General features: G+C 46.7%; 2 protein-coding genes across 4 annotated transcripts in view; one reads left to right on the top strand and one right to left on the bottom strand.

Annotated features, from left to right (window-relative positions):
• The window catches only part of EYA3 (EYA transcriptional coactivator and phosphatase 3), a 52,076-nt gene extending 48,759 nt beyond the window's left edge, over window positions 1–3,317 (top strand). For 2 of the 3 annotated variants that reach the window (XM_033158039.1, XM_033158040.1), the window contains 2 exons: window positions 58–158; window positions 1,000–1,378. In XM_033158039.1, coding sequence (XP_033013930.1) covers window positions 58–158; window positions 1,000–1,080 — 182 coding nt within the window. In that variant the 3' untranslated portion in view covers window positions 1,081–1,378. Of the gene's footprint in view, window positions 1–57; window positions 159–999; window positions 1,379–3,048 lie in introns of those variants that run through there. The other variant, XR_004427193.1, reaches the window with a different exon arrangement.
• A 5,619-nt stretch (window positions 3,318–8,936) lies between these two features.
• XKR8 (XK related 8) lies at window positions 8,937–13,398 on the bottom strand. Its single transcript, XM_033158038.1, has 3 exons — window positions 13,029–13,398; window positions 11,679–11,869; window positions 8,937–10,009 (listed from the first exon to the last, which is right to left on the bottom strand). The coding sequence occupies exons 1-3, from the start codon at window positions 13,349–13,351 to the stop codon at window positions 9,237–9,239; spliced, it is 1,287 nt and encodes a 428-aa protein (XP_033013929.1). The 5' UTR covers window positions 13,352–13,398; the 3' UTR covers window positions 8,937–9,236.
• Window positions 13,399–14,514: the final 1,116 nt, after the last annotated feature.

The following is a 14,514-nucleotide window of genomic DNA, read 5'->3' as shown; positions in this document are numbered from 1 at the left end:
GGGGCCTGCACCTTTCCTTTGACCATAAGCACCAGTGTGTTTGTAATCTCTTGACAGGTAAAGAGAGCTGTTTTGAAAGGATTATCTCTCGGTTTGGGAAGAAGGTGACATATGTGGTGATTGGAGATGGGCGTGATGAAGAGATGGCAGCCAAACAGGTGACTGTTGACTACGTTTGTCTTGCAGCACCCTTCCTGAGAAGAGCGGGCTCCCTTTTTGCACCCCAATAATAATCCATTGCCTCCCTTCCTCCTGCAGGCGCTGCCAAATGGCCGGAGCCTGTTTGCCTTAGAGACAACACAGCCATAGCATCCTTGGGCGTCCTTTGCCCCCTTTTTTGTTACGTATATTTCATTTCTCAGTGTATTGGAGCTTGCCTGGGGTGTCTGGATGACCCAGCATATCCAAATGGAGATCTTCAGAAGGCGGGAGGGTGGCCCCACAGATAGTAATAAGAATAACAATTAATAATTTTTATTTATTTATTTATACCCTCCCCATCTGGGCGGCTCCCAACAGAATATTAAAAACAGGATAAAACATAAAACATTAAAAACTTCCCTAAACAGGGCTGCCTTCAGGTGTCTTCTAAAAGTCAGATAGTTGTTTATCTCTTTGACATCTGATGGGAGGGCTTTCCACAGGGCAGGCGCCACTACTGAAAAGGCCCTCTGCCTGGTTCCCTGCAACCTCACTTCTCGCAGTGAGGGAACTGCCAGAAGGCCCTCAGAGCTGGACCTCAGTGTCAAAGGGGATTTTGAACATGCTCCCAGGGAAAGCCTCACCCTCACTAGGTAGAGCGGCCTAGCTGTACTTTAGCAACTGCTGTCAACTGCGCACTTCTGCTTCTGAAAATAGCAACATTGGCTAGTTGCCTGTTAACCTTTCCTGGGCTCTTTTTTCATTTCCTCACGGGTGAGGCCTGCGTTCACTCATCTCCTGCAGAGTATTGCTTATGTGCTTGTTTCTTAACACCCCATCACCTCTTTTGTCTTGCAGCACAACATGCCCTTCTGGAGAATCACAAATCACGCCGATCTGGTGTCGCTCCACCAGGCCCTCGAACTGGACTTTCTGTGAGGAGCTGAGCAGCAGGCAGTCCGGCACAGCTCCTGACAGCCCCATCTTGGCAAGAGCAGACTTGGGGACTTCCTTTTTCATCCAGACAAAGCAATGTAGCTAACGGAAGTGTACAGTAGGAGGCGCCACAGCGTCGTTATTCCCAGGAGAGCCACCCAAGCCTTTCACTGCTGTCTGCGTTTGGGCAAGGGGAATTTGAGGAGGAGACCCAAAACAGAGCATCCTGGCTAGGAATCTCCAGCAGTACAGACCTAACCCACTGTGCAACCTTTGGTGGTCTAATATTATGCATTTTCTTTTTTAAAAAAAAAAAAGAAAGAAAGAAAGAAAGGAAAAAAGCAGTGGGTTGTGGTTTTTGTTTTTTTGTTTTTTTTTTTTGTAGAGTACTTTGTCACCTCCAGGCCTCTCTCTCAAGTTTTCAGAACATAAAGAGAAGTGAACTGATTGTTTATTTTTTTACAGAAAAGGGTCCAGAAACATTTCCCTTCCTGCAAAGCCAGAAAGGGCTGTAAATTTTCATGGAAAGGCCACAAAACAATTCTGTGTGTTTAGAGGGTGGAGGAAATTCTCCCAGTTTCTGCTGGGGTACTGATTATAGGCAGCCATCCTCTCAGTGCCTGACGCCAAGAAGGGGTGGCTGGGGCCAGTTCTTCTGAAGAATCTGTCTCTCCACTCCCAAGCAGCAGCATGACATTTAGGTGCAGGTGAGGTCAGATTACCTGAGTGACAGAAAAGGGAAATACACCATTTCTTCCTTCTTTTTGACAGCTGACTTGCATAAGTAGAAGCAGGATTTCTTAAGAGGCAGCACAGTGTGAAATGATAGGAGCTACCCAGCCAGCAGAGACAATCCAGCTAGGAAAACACCTCCTTTGCAAATATTTTAGTGTGATCTGCCAAATTTGCACGCAGTATTCCAGCTTGGCAGGAATTGTAGCCTCCCCATTTTGCCTCTTAGCAATTTTTTTGTGGTGCGGGGAGTTGGGCAGAATGGAGTGTCTGGCAACTTGCAGGTCTATGAATCTTCTATTTAATTCAGAATAGGAGATAGTTACCATAGTGTCAGGGTCAGGCACTGGCTTAGTGAAAGGGAAGTAGGGACACCTGTACTCACTTGCAGAACAGAAAATGCAAAATGCTAATGACTATAGGGGTGGGAACTCCTGGAAGTTTCAAGGAAGGGGGGACCTCCAACAATTTATTTCATTATTTTTATTTTAACTATATGCCACTTAATATTCAGAATTCCAAAATGGGTTGCTGAAGCTAGGAACCCTGCCAAGTTCATTGCTTCTGGCTTTGACAGGTGCAGGTGCATTTATTTTTTAGTCCCAGTCAAAGACTCTCATCTCCCAAGAAAAGTCCCCATTGCATTTGGTACCATGCAGTACCTACTGCTGATCACCCACCCGACAGTGCTTTATCTGCACACTCCATAAGTAGTAAGGCAGGAACCGTAGGGACTCGTAGTTCCATTCATACCAGCAGGTGGAGAATAAGTTCTTCTTGCTAGGTAGGCAGCATTGTGTTTCTTTCCCTGCGGGAACATAGTGTATACTAGAATGGTAGATTCTGCAGAGGAACATACACCACAGAGAAAGCCTTACAGGGTGCCAGAAAGCTGCTGTTTCCTGACGTTTATTGCAAGCTTACAGAAGGCAACATAACAGTATTCTTTGGGATGAAAATGCATCCCCCTCCCTCAGAAAGGAAGCTCACTTCTAAAGGAGACCCTGTTCTTGTAATTCCAGCTTTCTGTGAATTTTTAACTCCTTTGCGAAGGCCAGAAAGGTCAATAGCTGAGCAACCGCTCCTGAGTCATCTCCTACTGTATTGGTGTGGGCTGTGCTTGACTTTGGAATCAACTCTGTGCCTTAACTTCCATTGCAACTCTTGGATATGTCAGCAACTGAGGAATTCCTTGCCCAGCCCCCATTTAAATTAACCTAGTTTTTTGTTTTTTTAAAGTGTTTGCAGAAAGAGTAGCGGGCAGGGATTTGTTAAGCCACCAGGAAACTGACCATTGTTGCCCTGAGTTTTGTTTTACTTGGCGGAACTGTTTCGAATGCCTTCAAGATTTCAGAAGACCTTCGGCTAACGTGTGTGAAGCTTTGTTTTTGCATCAGATACCAATATTTATATAGTGTCCTCTCTGATGTTTCCTAACCCACTCAGGGGATGGTACATTTTCTGTGTTAACATTAATAAAGATTGTCCTGGCTCTTGTTATCATTGAACTCACTGGCTGCGTTTCTCTTGGGTCTTCATACAGTATTTGGAAACTGGCTCCTCGCCCCTTCCTACTCTTTCCCACTGTTTAGCATTCAAGCATCAGCCAGTTCCCTTCTAATGCAATCGTGGGCTCTCCGCATCCTTTACAGTGAGCTTGGGAGTCTTGCGTTCTCAGCTCCAACTCTGCCTGTGTTTCCATTGCAGTCTGAATCCCACCAAGCACCAGAGGAAACTGCATGCGCTGGTGTAGATTAGAAATGCTGATTCACCCTCAGAGTCCTGCAGGTGTCCAGAAATGGCATCAGCTGTGCTTATGGTTATGATTAGAAGGCATTAACGGCTGTAGGTTTCCTCAAGCATCATGTTCTGTGTAATGGGAACTGTCCTTGTGAACTGGAAAAATAAAGTCTTTATTTTCTGTATAAAAAAAACATGTTGTTCTATTCATGCTTTCTGAAAACTTGATCCAAGCTCACTCTCAGTGCAAGGAAAGTTGGTGTGTGTGAATTCATTTGTATTGAGACTTTATACCTCACATGCAAGCTGCAAGCCTTGTTAATTATAAGCCACACTGTTTATATAGCCAGACGCCCAAGATATTTTTTTTGTGCCCTTCCAAAATTTTGTCATTCCTTTTTAGGAAAAACAACAACTCCCCTATACTCCCTGCCCCCCCCCATTTCCCCATACTGGTTTTATGGTTCCCCCCACTGTGATTCCATGATCCTCCAAGGCCCACCAAACATTTTCCACTTGAAGGCTTAAAAACATTTTTATGGACTCTGATAAGTCCCCTCCCCCAATATTTTCTTCCTATTTTTAAATTTTGTTTAAAGACAGCTGCCATAGGTAATACTATAATGCCAAAGGATTGTTTGTGGGTCCCCAACATTTGACATTTTCCTCTCGATATTTTTTACTGACCATTCCCCTGCTGTGATTCTGTAATAAGCTTTTTGTATCACCTAACCCTCAACAACCTTTATTTTTAAAAGGCTAAGTTAGCCATGCCCAAGTTTACACTTTGACATGCCCCCCACCCACCTTATCCCTGGATCAATGTGGCCCTTAGCTCAAATGTTTGTGGCCTGTACTGCCTGCAATTTGCTCAAAACAGTGTACATCATGGACGGGTAATGTGGCCCTCCATATATTGCCAGACTACAGCTCCTATCATCCCTGACTATTGACCATCCTGGCTGGGGCTGATGAGAGTTGGAATCCAATAACGGCATCTGGAGGGCCACCAGTTCCCCACATCCCCTTGGTGAGATGTGGCTCCTGTTACATGCATATGCTCTGGGTAGTTTTAATGCAAGGGACAACCCAAGGAAAGCATGGCAGACAGCCAGAGCCTTTGGGTCAGAGCTCTTATCTGCTGGGATGCAGAGACCTGCAAGCCCAGAAAAACAGCTGCCACCAGTATGACCTGCAGGAGGCTGATAATCCCTTTCGTTCCCGAAATACGAAGCACAGCCAGACTAGTGGGGCTCACGATCAAAACATAAGGAACTCCCAATCTTGTCAGTCCATAGCCTCATAGCAAAATTGGCATTGCATTTTTTTAGTGATTAGTCATGCCAAGCCAACATGTCTCCGCACCTCTAAAATATTTACAGCAGTGATTTAAAATTCCTTTGAAGGAGAGCTGCTCCACCCTGAGAAATGAGCACAGGTGACCCGGCTTCAAAGGAAAAGGACTGTTCTAGAAATGCCATGTGGATGCCATGCGCTGGCTGTACCCACTAACCCACGTGTATTATTACAACATTGACACTTTTCAGGGAGGAGCTTGTTAGTACGGTCTAACTCTGCATCAGCCTGCCCATTTACTGAGATTGTTGGAGATTCTTCATCAGATGCCCTCACTGAACTGTGGTGCGAGCAGTAACTCTAGAATTGCCTGCCAAGAGTGGCTTGTCCTGGGCCTACCTTCCTCTTGGCACATGAATTTCTTAAATTTCCCAGGCCTAAAAAAAACTGTCAGCCTCTCCCAGATTATATGAGTGGCTGCTGCTACTGAATTTGGGGCTTCAAAGTTTGCAAAAGCGGCCCCATCTTTCAGGTCAAATTCATGACGTTAGTCACACGTTTATTCTGGATGTTAAGTTTTAAAGCAGAAGCAAACAAATTTCTTTTGCGGGGAGGACAGGAAAAACAGCTGGGAGGGAAGGAGAGAGTTTCAGCAGGAAATCTGTTCGAGGTCCCAGTGCAGTTCAGGAATATGTTCCAGACTTGGGCCCTGTAACTGCTTTTGCTCCAAAATAAAAGTAGACAGGTTAAGCACTCTTGCTGAAACACATGGCTAATAGCAACTGGAGTTTAGCCCTTAAGTGTGCCAACCTATATGAGCTGTACCACAGGCTCACGACACCATGCTAGGCTTTCAACTGGTTGATTGGCTTTTGTGTTGCTCAGGGCGCCAGCAGTAACGCAAATTCAATCAAACAGAATACAAAGAGGATAAAAAGCCTTATCTTGCATGACCCAATTGTGGGATACCATTTGCTGGCTGAATTGAAACCAATGGGAAAATGTCTGTTTTCAAATGACTCATCTAAGGACTACAATCAGAGCAGATGAGGACCTCAAGAACTCATCTGCCTAAGTGCTAGGAGAAAAGGGCAAGTTCATTCTTCTTAGGCATAATAAAGTTTCCTCGGTGTGTGTTCTTTGCAGCCAACAGCATCACCTACTGTTGATTTGCACAAAAAACTTGGTAGCTCAGGTGCACGTTCTATATTATACCACACTGTGGTTGGGTTGAAAAGCTAGAGAGAGGAAGGTAGAAGTCCTGTTAAAAGGCTTCTTCCACTTTTTGGAGACTACTTTCCTGTTAAGAAAACATGTGCAACAAGGCATGAGTTCCATAAAGTTCTCTACTGGATATGGGCAGTGTGAAGCAAACTTCCTGTCAGAAATTTCCATTCTCTTTAGTATTTTAGATCTGCGGCAGCTTCACAGCAGAAGTGGCAATGCTGTTGGACTTGTGTCTGGCTGGTGGCCTTTCCTTCATGGAGATAGTGGATAGAGAATTTTTCTCCCTTCTGTGACACCAGAATTCATGGACATCCAAAGGTTGGAAGGTTCAGGACAGATAAAAGGAAGTACAGGGCAGCCTCAGCAAGGCCTCACCTGATGTTCTTATGATAGGAAAACCCCATGCTCTAGCATTCTGAGAGAAAATATTCTCTGCTCATTCCCTCCACATTCTGTGCAGACTAACGGTGAAGTCATTCTGCAAATATAGAGCCTTAACATAGCCAAAACAGCACTACAGTGGTACCTCGGGTTACATACGCTTCAGGTTATATATGCTTCAGGTTACAGACTCCGCTAACCCAGAAATAACACTTCAGGTTAAGAACTTTGCTTCAGCATAAGAACAGAAATTGTGCTTTGGCGGTGCAGCGGCAGCGGGAAGCCCCATTAGCTAAAGTGGCGCTTCAGGTTAAGAACAGTTTCAGGTTAAGAATGGACCTCCGGAATGAATTAAGCATGTAACCAGAGGTACCGCTGTACCCACAAGAAAATGGCATCAGCAGATTTGTTGTTAGGCAAGCAGGGATTCAACCGTAAGTTGGTTCCATGCTCATCAATATAGCCAATTTAATGCATGCTGTATGTGACTGAAAGCTGAGAGAATGAATGGGCAGCAGGAAATGCTTTAGTGGGGTTCCCGGTTGAAAAACAACTGTCATCCCTGTGTGGTGGAAAACGTGTTGCTGAATTTATCCCTAGATAGCCTAAGGTGTACGATCAGTAAAACAAAGCATGAAGACAATGTTGGGTGTTGTAAAAGAGCTGTGATGTCTTTGAAGAAGATGTGGAGGAATTTGCTGACACGAATAGAGGAATCTATGGCCTTGTTCTTCCTCAAGCCTGTCCCTGTGAAGTTACTTTTGCTCTTCTGATAAGGTCGTTGCCTAGATACCTGACTGCAACTCTGCTTATGTGGCTTCATTTCTGCGCATGTGTAAAGCTAAGGCAAGGGAATGCCTCTCTAGAAGCCTGCGTGATTTGTAGGCCTGTGGACTCCACTTTTGTGGGCTGCTGCTGTTCTGCCCAAGTAAATCTCATGTCAAACATCTCACAACTGGTGTGGCTAATTGAAGAAAATCCACCAAACCTGGCTGCTACCTAAGGAACAGAGGAAGACTCAATTCAAAATCCTTCAAATTAGCATGCTTTGGGTTTGGGCTCCTTTTGCATAACAGCTGATAAAACAAGACTTGAACAAGAACTGAATCGCTTTATTCTTCTAAACAACTTCAACAATGTCAATAAGTTAACACTAGCTTTAAACTGAAGGCCAAACTCAACAACTCTGCTCATGCGTTACTCATGTGTTGGGCATTCCAGTGGTAAGGAATGGGGCTGTGCTGCTTGCCCCTGCTCCTGATGGCACACCCCCAGATTAACCCCCCACCTACCCACTCCCAGCGCATGGATGTCTTCAAACCAACCCACTAAACAAAAGCAGGTGCTCATGCATAAGGGTTCCTTTGCCAATCAATCAACTGTGTTGATTGCAAGGACATGGGAGTAGGGGGCTACCCCGGGGATTTTATGTTGAGGGTGGCGCCACAACACAGCCCTGCTCCAGCGCAACATGTGAGTGCCCTTTATACCCAAATAACTTGGGAATTTAGCTGAAGTTATGCAGGAAAGGCACATCCAATTTTTAATGAAAAACAGTTGCAGGAGGCTGTGAGCTGGGGGAAGGAATGTGAGAGGGAGGTTCAGTGGCACACTTCCTACATTCTTTCCCCTATGAGTGAAAAAGCAGGTTGGGATAAAATTTGAGAAGAAAAACAGCTGAGGATTAAGCAGCTTCTTTCTCTGTTTTTCACTATCCCTCCCCCCAAACCTGCAGTCTCCCACAGCTGCTTTTCGCTCAAAAAAAGAAAATACAGGAGACAATTAATGTGCCAGCTGAATAAAAATTTGTTTGCCCTTGAGCCCTAGATAAGGGTTTTTTTTTAAATAACAATAATCAGGCTCAACAATTTGAACATCTGAAACTCATTGCTGTAACAACACTGGAAGCATTTTATCTTTAACTACATAAAGTGAGTGGGGAGGGAGAACAATTCCACCTTAAATGTGGGGCACCTATTTGTGGCTCCTATAAAGAAGAACCTGGGAGTGGTGTGCCAAGAAACTCAGTTTGTAGGGCTGTTCATGGAACAGGCTCTTTGAGAATGGGGCATTTGGTGACATGAAGCCAGCAGCAAGTAGAAGCTTCATTGAAGCTAAGGGCTTAAGTCACTCAATGGGACAAGAACGTCAGAACAAAAGAGGGGAACCAGCAAGGGAATGAAGGAAAGACTCCAAATGGATGCTGAGAGTTGTAGTCCAAAAACATCTGGTGGGCCACAGGTTACCCACCTCTGGCCAAGAAGCATGGAAACCACACTCCTGGCCTCATCTTGTAGGCTTAGCCCATGCTGATGATCCTGGAGGCAGCTTTAACATGTATCTGTGCCCCCACCCCAGGTGATACATGAGTTGAAATGGGGCCAACAACACTCCTGTGAAGATCAGCATGTGATGACATGAATTCCTTAGAGCGGGGATAGCCAACATAGTGCCCTTGAGATGTTGCTGGCTACAGCTTCCATCCGTTGGCCATGTTTGCTGGGATTAATAACATCTGGAGTGCAACATGTTGTCTACCCCAGCCCTAAGAGGGGCACCATATGGGTGATGGGATCGATCATCTCCCCCCAACCCCACTGCCCTGTATGATGTCCCTGCAAAGCTAGAAAAAAAACTCTTACATTAAAAATAATAATGTTCAAAGGCAGGCCTGGGATCATCTTGACAGGTACGGACCAAAATATGGGTACACACACTCCAGAACTCCTCTCGTCTCTCTAGTAATAAGTCTTGGCCACATGGGACGCAGCTTATAGCTGGGCTCACAAACAGCTGTCCCCAAGAGTCCCATTTCCTTGATGCTTTGCAACCTCTGAAGCACCAGCAAAGAAGCTTTGAGCAAGTCTATATGCCCGATGGTTGACATGTCCTCGTATAGCCTCTTGGTCACCATGTCCTTGTACAACCAGCTGCCGGAAAGCTGGCACACCTTTGCTGGCTGGCTCCTCATTGTCTATTTCATCACCAGTGACCGGGACTGCGGCCTGCAAAGTAGGGTGCAAACATTTGTAGTAGATGCTTCTCAAAAGGATCCCGGCTACGTAGCAGGGCAGGGCTGCATAGAGCGCATGCGCCACAAGGTGGGAGTCGTAGTTCAAGGGAATGGTGTTCCAGAGCCATGAGATGGCAAGGATGGCGCTGTCAACCAAGAGGAATGTGTAGTAGATTGCAGAGCGGTAGCATGTCCTCCCCTCGGCCACATTGAACCAGGAGAAGTAGAGAATGACGGCCACCACAGCCCGATAAGGCCACTCGAAGGCGGCACATTCCATGAAGTCTGTACCTTGCAACGTGACCCAGAGAAACATGGCAGACCAGACTGCCAGGAAATGGAGGGAAACGTAGCTCGGAAAGACCAGCGCGAAGAGCGCCAGGCACAGGATGCGAGGGCACACCAACAGGAAGTTCCACAGGAAATAGATGGTGGAGGACCGGCGGCCCAGCTTGTGCTTCTCCCGCAGGAAGCTGCGCAGGGTTTGGTGATAGTCCAAGAGGGCCCAGGCGATACACACGAAAGAGGTGCAAATCCCAAGCACTGAAATGAGAGGAAGGGAGAGAGAGCAGTAGGCACAAGGAACAGCCTGAGGAAGAGACTAACACAAAGACAGGCACTGGTGCTACTAGGAAGAACATGCAGCCTGCTGACATTCTCAAGTTGCGTGTAAAAACAATAAGATTCCAGTCCTTAAGACGGAAAGGATGCATTTGTAACTATATGGGTGATATCTGACGAAATCTCAGATGCCAGGGTGGGTGACAAAGTGTACAGAGGGCACTGATAGAACCACAGAATTGTAGAGTTGGAAGGGGGAACTGTGGGTCATCTAGTCCACCCCCTGCAATGCAGGAATCTCAACGAAAACATCCATGACAGACGCCCACTTCCATAACCTCCTATAGTCTTGGGGTAGGTTTTTAGTGCCCTGAACCAAGCTATGTGATGTTGGGTCGGTAACTGTCTCTCAGTCTGACCCATCTTGCAGGGTGGTTGTGAGGATTAAAAAAGATTAAGCTGGAAGAGAATAGAATATGCTGCCCTTATCTCATAGACAGTGTGAACTAGCAGAAGCAGCCAAAAATAATGGCCAACAAATGTATGTTTATGGTCTTTAAAATGGCCTTTGGGGGTGTATTAGTGAGGCGTTGTTGTTGTTATATTATGCATTTTGCGTCGTTGTCCCCCTGTAAACCACTCTCTGGTCTTCCTATGAAGGGTAGCATATAAATTTAATAAATAATAATAATTTTGCTATTAGTGCATGTGATGTATACAAGTCACCTGGGGTGGTCCTATTTTCTCTGTACCTTTTAAACTGGTCTGTTGCCCTCAGGTGTGAAGTAAGCTTCAGCTGCCCGCCCATCCAGCTTCTTCACAAGGAATGGGAGATGCCACCTTGTCCTTTGCCTCAGCAAAATGCCTTGGGTTGCCCCCAGCAGGGTGGGTTGGGGTGTTAAAGCAGGGTGGGTGGGGGTGGGGGTGACCTCAATGGAATGTTTTTGTTTATTTGTTTATCTTTAAGTAAACAAATTGTTATGTTTAATACCTGCCCTTCACCATAAGGTCTCAGGGCAGGCCATAATGACATAAAATACAACAGTAAAAACAATTTAAAAACAAATCAGAATCACGATTACAGTGGGTCCTAAAATATACATCTCGAGTGTCAAAAGCTGCATAATGAAGGTGCCAAATACACCTCTGCAGGGAGGGAATGCCACGAGTCAGGTGCCGCCACAGAGAATGCCCTCTTGCCACCAAGCCACCACAAACTCCGGAGGGTGGAGGAACTACCAAGAGGGCACTCACTCTCTGCTGATCTTAACATCTGAGAGGGAAGAAGGCGGTCTTTCAGATATTTGGGGGCTGAGCCATTTAGGGCTTTAAACACTAGACTGTTGCCCTCAGTTCGTTGGTTTCCTCCAGCTTGTTTGTATTTTGTACATGGAATGGGAGAGAGGCCCATCTTCTTCTTCGCCTCAGGTAGCAAAATGTCTTGGGCCTGCCCTGTTCTTACCCATGGTTTGAGACAGGCACCTGGTTGGTCACTGAGAGAACGGGATGCTGGACCAGTGGGAACTTAATAGCCTTTTCTTGTCTTCTTATTGGATTTTAAACTGAAATGAGCTACACAAACCACACAAGGAAACTTTTGGAACCCAACAAACCAGTCCTTTATCCTGCGCCCTGCTGGACGGACACTCACCCTGAAATATCTCTGCTTTCTTCGTGCATAGGATAATGTAGAGCCCCAGGACGAGCTGAGGGGCGCTTTCCAGGAAGGTCTCAAAGAGGCGCAAGAAGCTGATGTCATGTGACAGGAAAACAGCATAAGCGATATCTTTGTCTGCTTTCGTCCGGCACACGCGGAAGCCCACCTTCAGAACATAGAAACACCTGCGCAAAGGGAAGGAGACACAGAATTCTTAGTGTGGGTCATGAAGGAGAGCCAATGTGGGGGTGGCAGGTAGGCTGTTATAGACTGTGGAGATCCAGCTCAAATCCTCACTAGGCACCAAACCGCAGAGTGACCTTGGGGTAGTCTCTCTTTCTCTCTGCCTCACCTACCTCATAAGGGTGTTGTGAGGCTAAAAAAAACAGGGAAGATCTTCGTGAGAAGGGTGGGTCATAAAAATGCAATAAATGTTGTTGCATGCCGCCCCAATCTCTGAGTGATGAGAGATTCAAACAATGAGTGGGGAGAGATTCAAAACACTTACCTACGGTTCAGTTTCCTTGGAATGACACCACCCACATGAAAGAAAGCTGCCAGCTGACTCAAGGGAACCCCGAGGTTTCCAAAAGTACAAAAAAAACCTTTTGCGTAGGTGAAAACAACCCTCAGGGTTTTTGATCTGAGGCAATCCAGTCAGATGGGTGGCTAATAATAATAATAATAAATTATAATAATAAATTTCCATTCCCCCCCAACAGTCAATCAGCATTCCATACTCACTGAGTGTGATCATCCTTATTTAACTTAGAATAAGTTAAATAAGGATGATCACACTCAGTGAGCATGGACTGTTGGAGGGAAATGGAAACTGAGCAGGACACGCCACACTGCAGCATTTTGTTGTAGGCCTCACCTGCCGATATTTTACTTGCAGTACTTGTCTGATTAACAGGTACCGTATTTTCCGGCGTACAAGACGACTGGGCGCATAAGACGACCCCCAACTTTTCCAGTTAAAATATAGTTTGAGATATACTCGACCGCAGATTCTCCACCCGGCGTATAAGACGACCCCCGACTTTTGAGAAGATTTTCCTGGATTAAAAAGTAGTCTTATATACCAGAATATACAGTACTCTAATCACCCTACATTCTAGGAGGTAAGATCAATCCTCCTTGCGTAGCCCAGTCTCCAAACTTATGTTTGTATAGAATCACAGGTTATTTTTCTGGGTTCCATAAACTAAAAGCAGACCTAAATTGGGGGGGGGCGTTTTGCTCCTAGGAAAAGAGGACTCCCACATGCTACCACAGAACTTCACAGTACTTGCTCCCCGAGTACCTTACAGCAAGGGACACAGCATCCCTGATTGTCCTTACCTGTACAGGTAGCCCAGCTGTAGGATGTGTAACACAAGGAGGGTCCGCCGTGTGGGCAGCGCTTCCATCAGCTCTGGGGGGTCACTCCAGTACCAGGTGCAGCTGAAGAACTGCGTTGCCAGCGACGACAAGGCCAACAGCACCAGGACCAGCCCACCCCAGTGGTAGTCCCCGGCCTTCAAGTAGCTGGCAGCCACCCATGCGTCAGCGCCCAGGTCCACCAGAAATGCAGCCGTGCCCATCAAGGCAAAGGCTAGGTCCCAATAACGGTACCGAGGCGGCCAAGGTGCATTGCAGCTGGGACCACAGCCAGACCCTGCCATGGTTTTGGGGCCAACAGGTCCAAAGTGGGTCTGCGGTCCCTACTGCCAACCCCTACTGCCAACTTAGAAAAGGGACAAAGGTTCCCCCACCTCAATTGCATCAAAAAAATTCCTAAAATTAAGTGAGAGCAACTTAACTAAGGCTTGCTCTAATGTCTCCTTTCACGTGGGTGGTCACCCAGCCGTCTCTTTTGGGGGAGGTACAGGGTCCAGGAAAGGGATATTTCCAGGGACACCCCCCCCCCCAAAAAAATTCCCTACAACTTCCAAGAAATCCTTCCTTCCTGGACTCTTCCGAGGGCGTCTCTCTGAGCCACTATGTCCGGCTTGCTCCGCCTCCTCCGACGGCTTCCCCGCGGCTAGCTGACCCTACATGCTCCCCAGTTCTCCTCCTCCTCCGTCCTGGATCCCGCGGGATCCTTCCTTCCTCGACGACGGAAGGGGATTCGCTCTGGGTAGGTCGCCGGCCGATCTCCATGGCACCGTCACCCCGCCTTTCTCCTCCTCCTCCTCCTCCTCCTCTTTTCCTCTCTTCCCGCACTCCAGGCCCACCAGAAACTTTTGCACTCCAGACGGAGCGGGCTGTTGCCCTCCACCTCCTACCGACTTTCAAGACCTCCTTGGGCCGAGCCTCCTTGGGCGGGGAGGCGGCATAGCAAGCGGGACAGAGCACGCCCATCACCCGCCCAGCAAGAGGGCAGGCCTTGTTCTCTCTCCAGGGCCCCACTCGCCATCTAGCCTTGAACAAACGTCGGTTGCTTTGCTGGTTCTTGTGCAACTGGCCTTGGGGAAATCACACACCGGGCTAAAAAAGGATAAGTCATGGCTGAGATTCCGCTATGTGAATCTCATGTGCATATATTCATTTTTATTGCATTTTATTTTTTAGAAGTTGTAGAAAGATTATTGCTACAACCTCTAAAAAATAAAATGCAATAAAAATCAAGTTGGTTGTACTTGGAAGGAAACGTCAATGATCCCCCCCCCTTATTTTTCTAAGTATATATTTTGATTTTACGGAGGGTAGCGTACATGGAAACTCAAAGAATCGTAGAGTTGGAAGGACCACAGGGATCATCTAGTCCAACCCCCTGCAATGTAGGAATCTTTTGCCCCACATGGGGCTCAAAACCACAACCCTGAGATTACGAGTATCATGCTTG

This window comes from Lacerta agilis, chromosome 8, assembly GCF_009819535.1.
Source record: "Lacerta agilis isolate rLacAgi1 chromosome 8, rLacAgi1.pri, whole genome shotgun sequence".
Taxonomy (NCBI): Eukaryota; Metazoa; Chordata; class Lepidosauria; order Squamata; family Lacertidae; genus Lacerta; species Lacerta agilis.
Note: the sequence above shows the minus strand (reverse complement) of the source record. Positions and strands in the feature narration are given on the sequence as shown.

Coding starts and splice junctions, on each gene's coding strand:
- XKR8 (XM_033158038.1), bottom strand. CDS start 13,351: ATGGCAGGGTCTGGCTGTGGTCCCAGCTGCAATGCACCTTGGCCGCCT. Junction 11,870..13,028: donor CAGCTGGGCTACCTGTACAG/GTAAGGACAATC, acceptor CCCTTTGCGCAG/GTGTTTCTATGTTCTGAAGG. Junction 10,010..11,678: donor GAAAGCAGAGATATTTCAGG/GTGAGTGTCCGT, acceptor CTCTCATTTCAG/TGCTTGGGATTTGCACCTCT.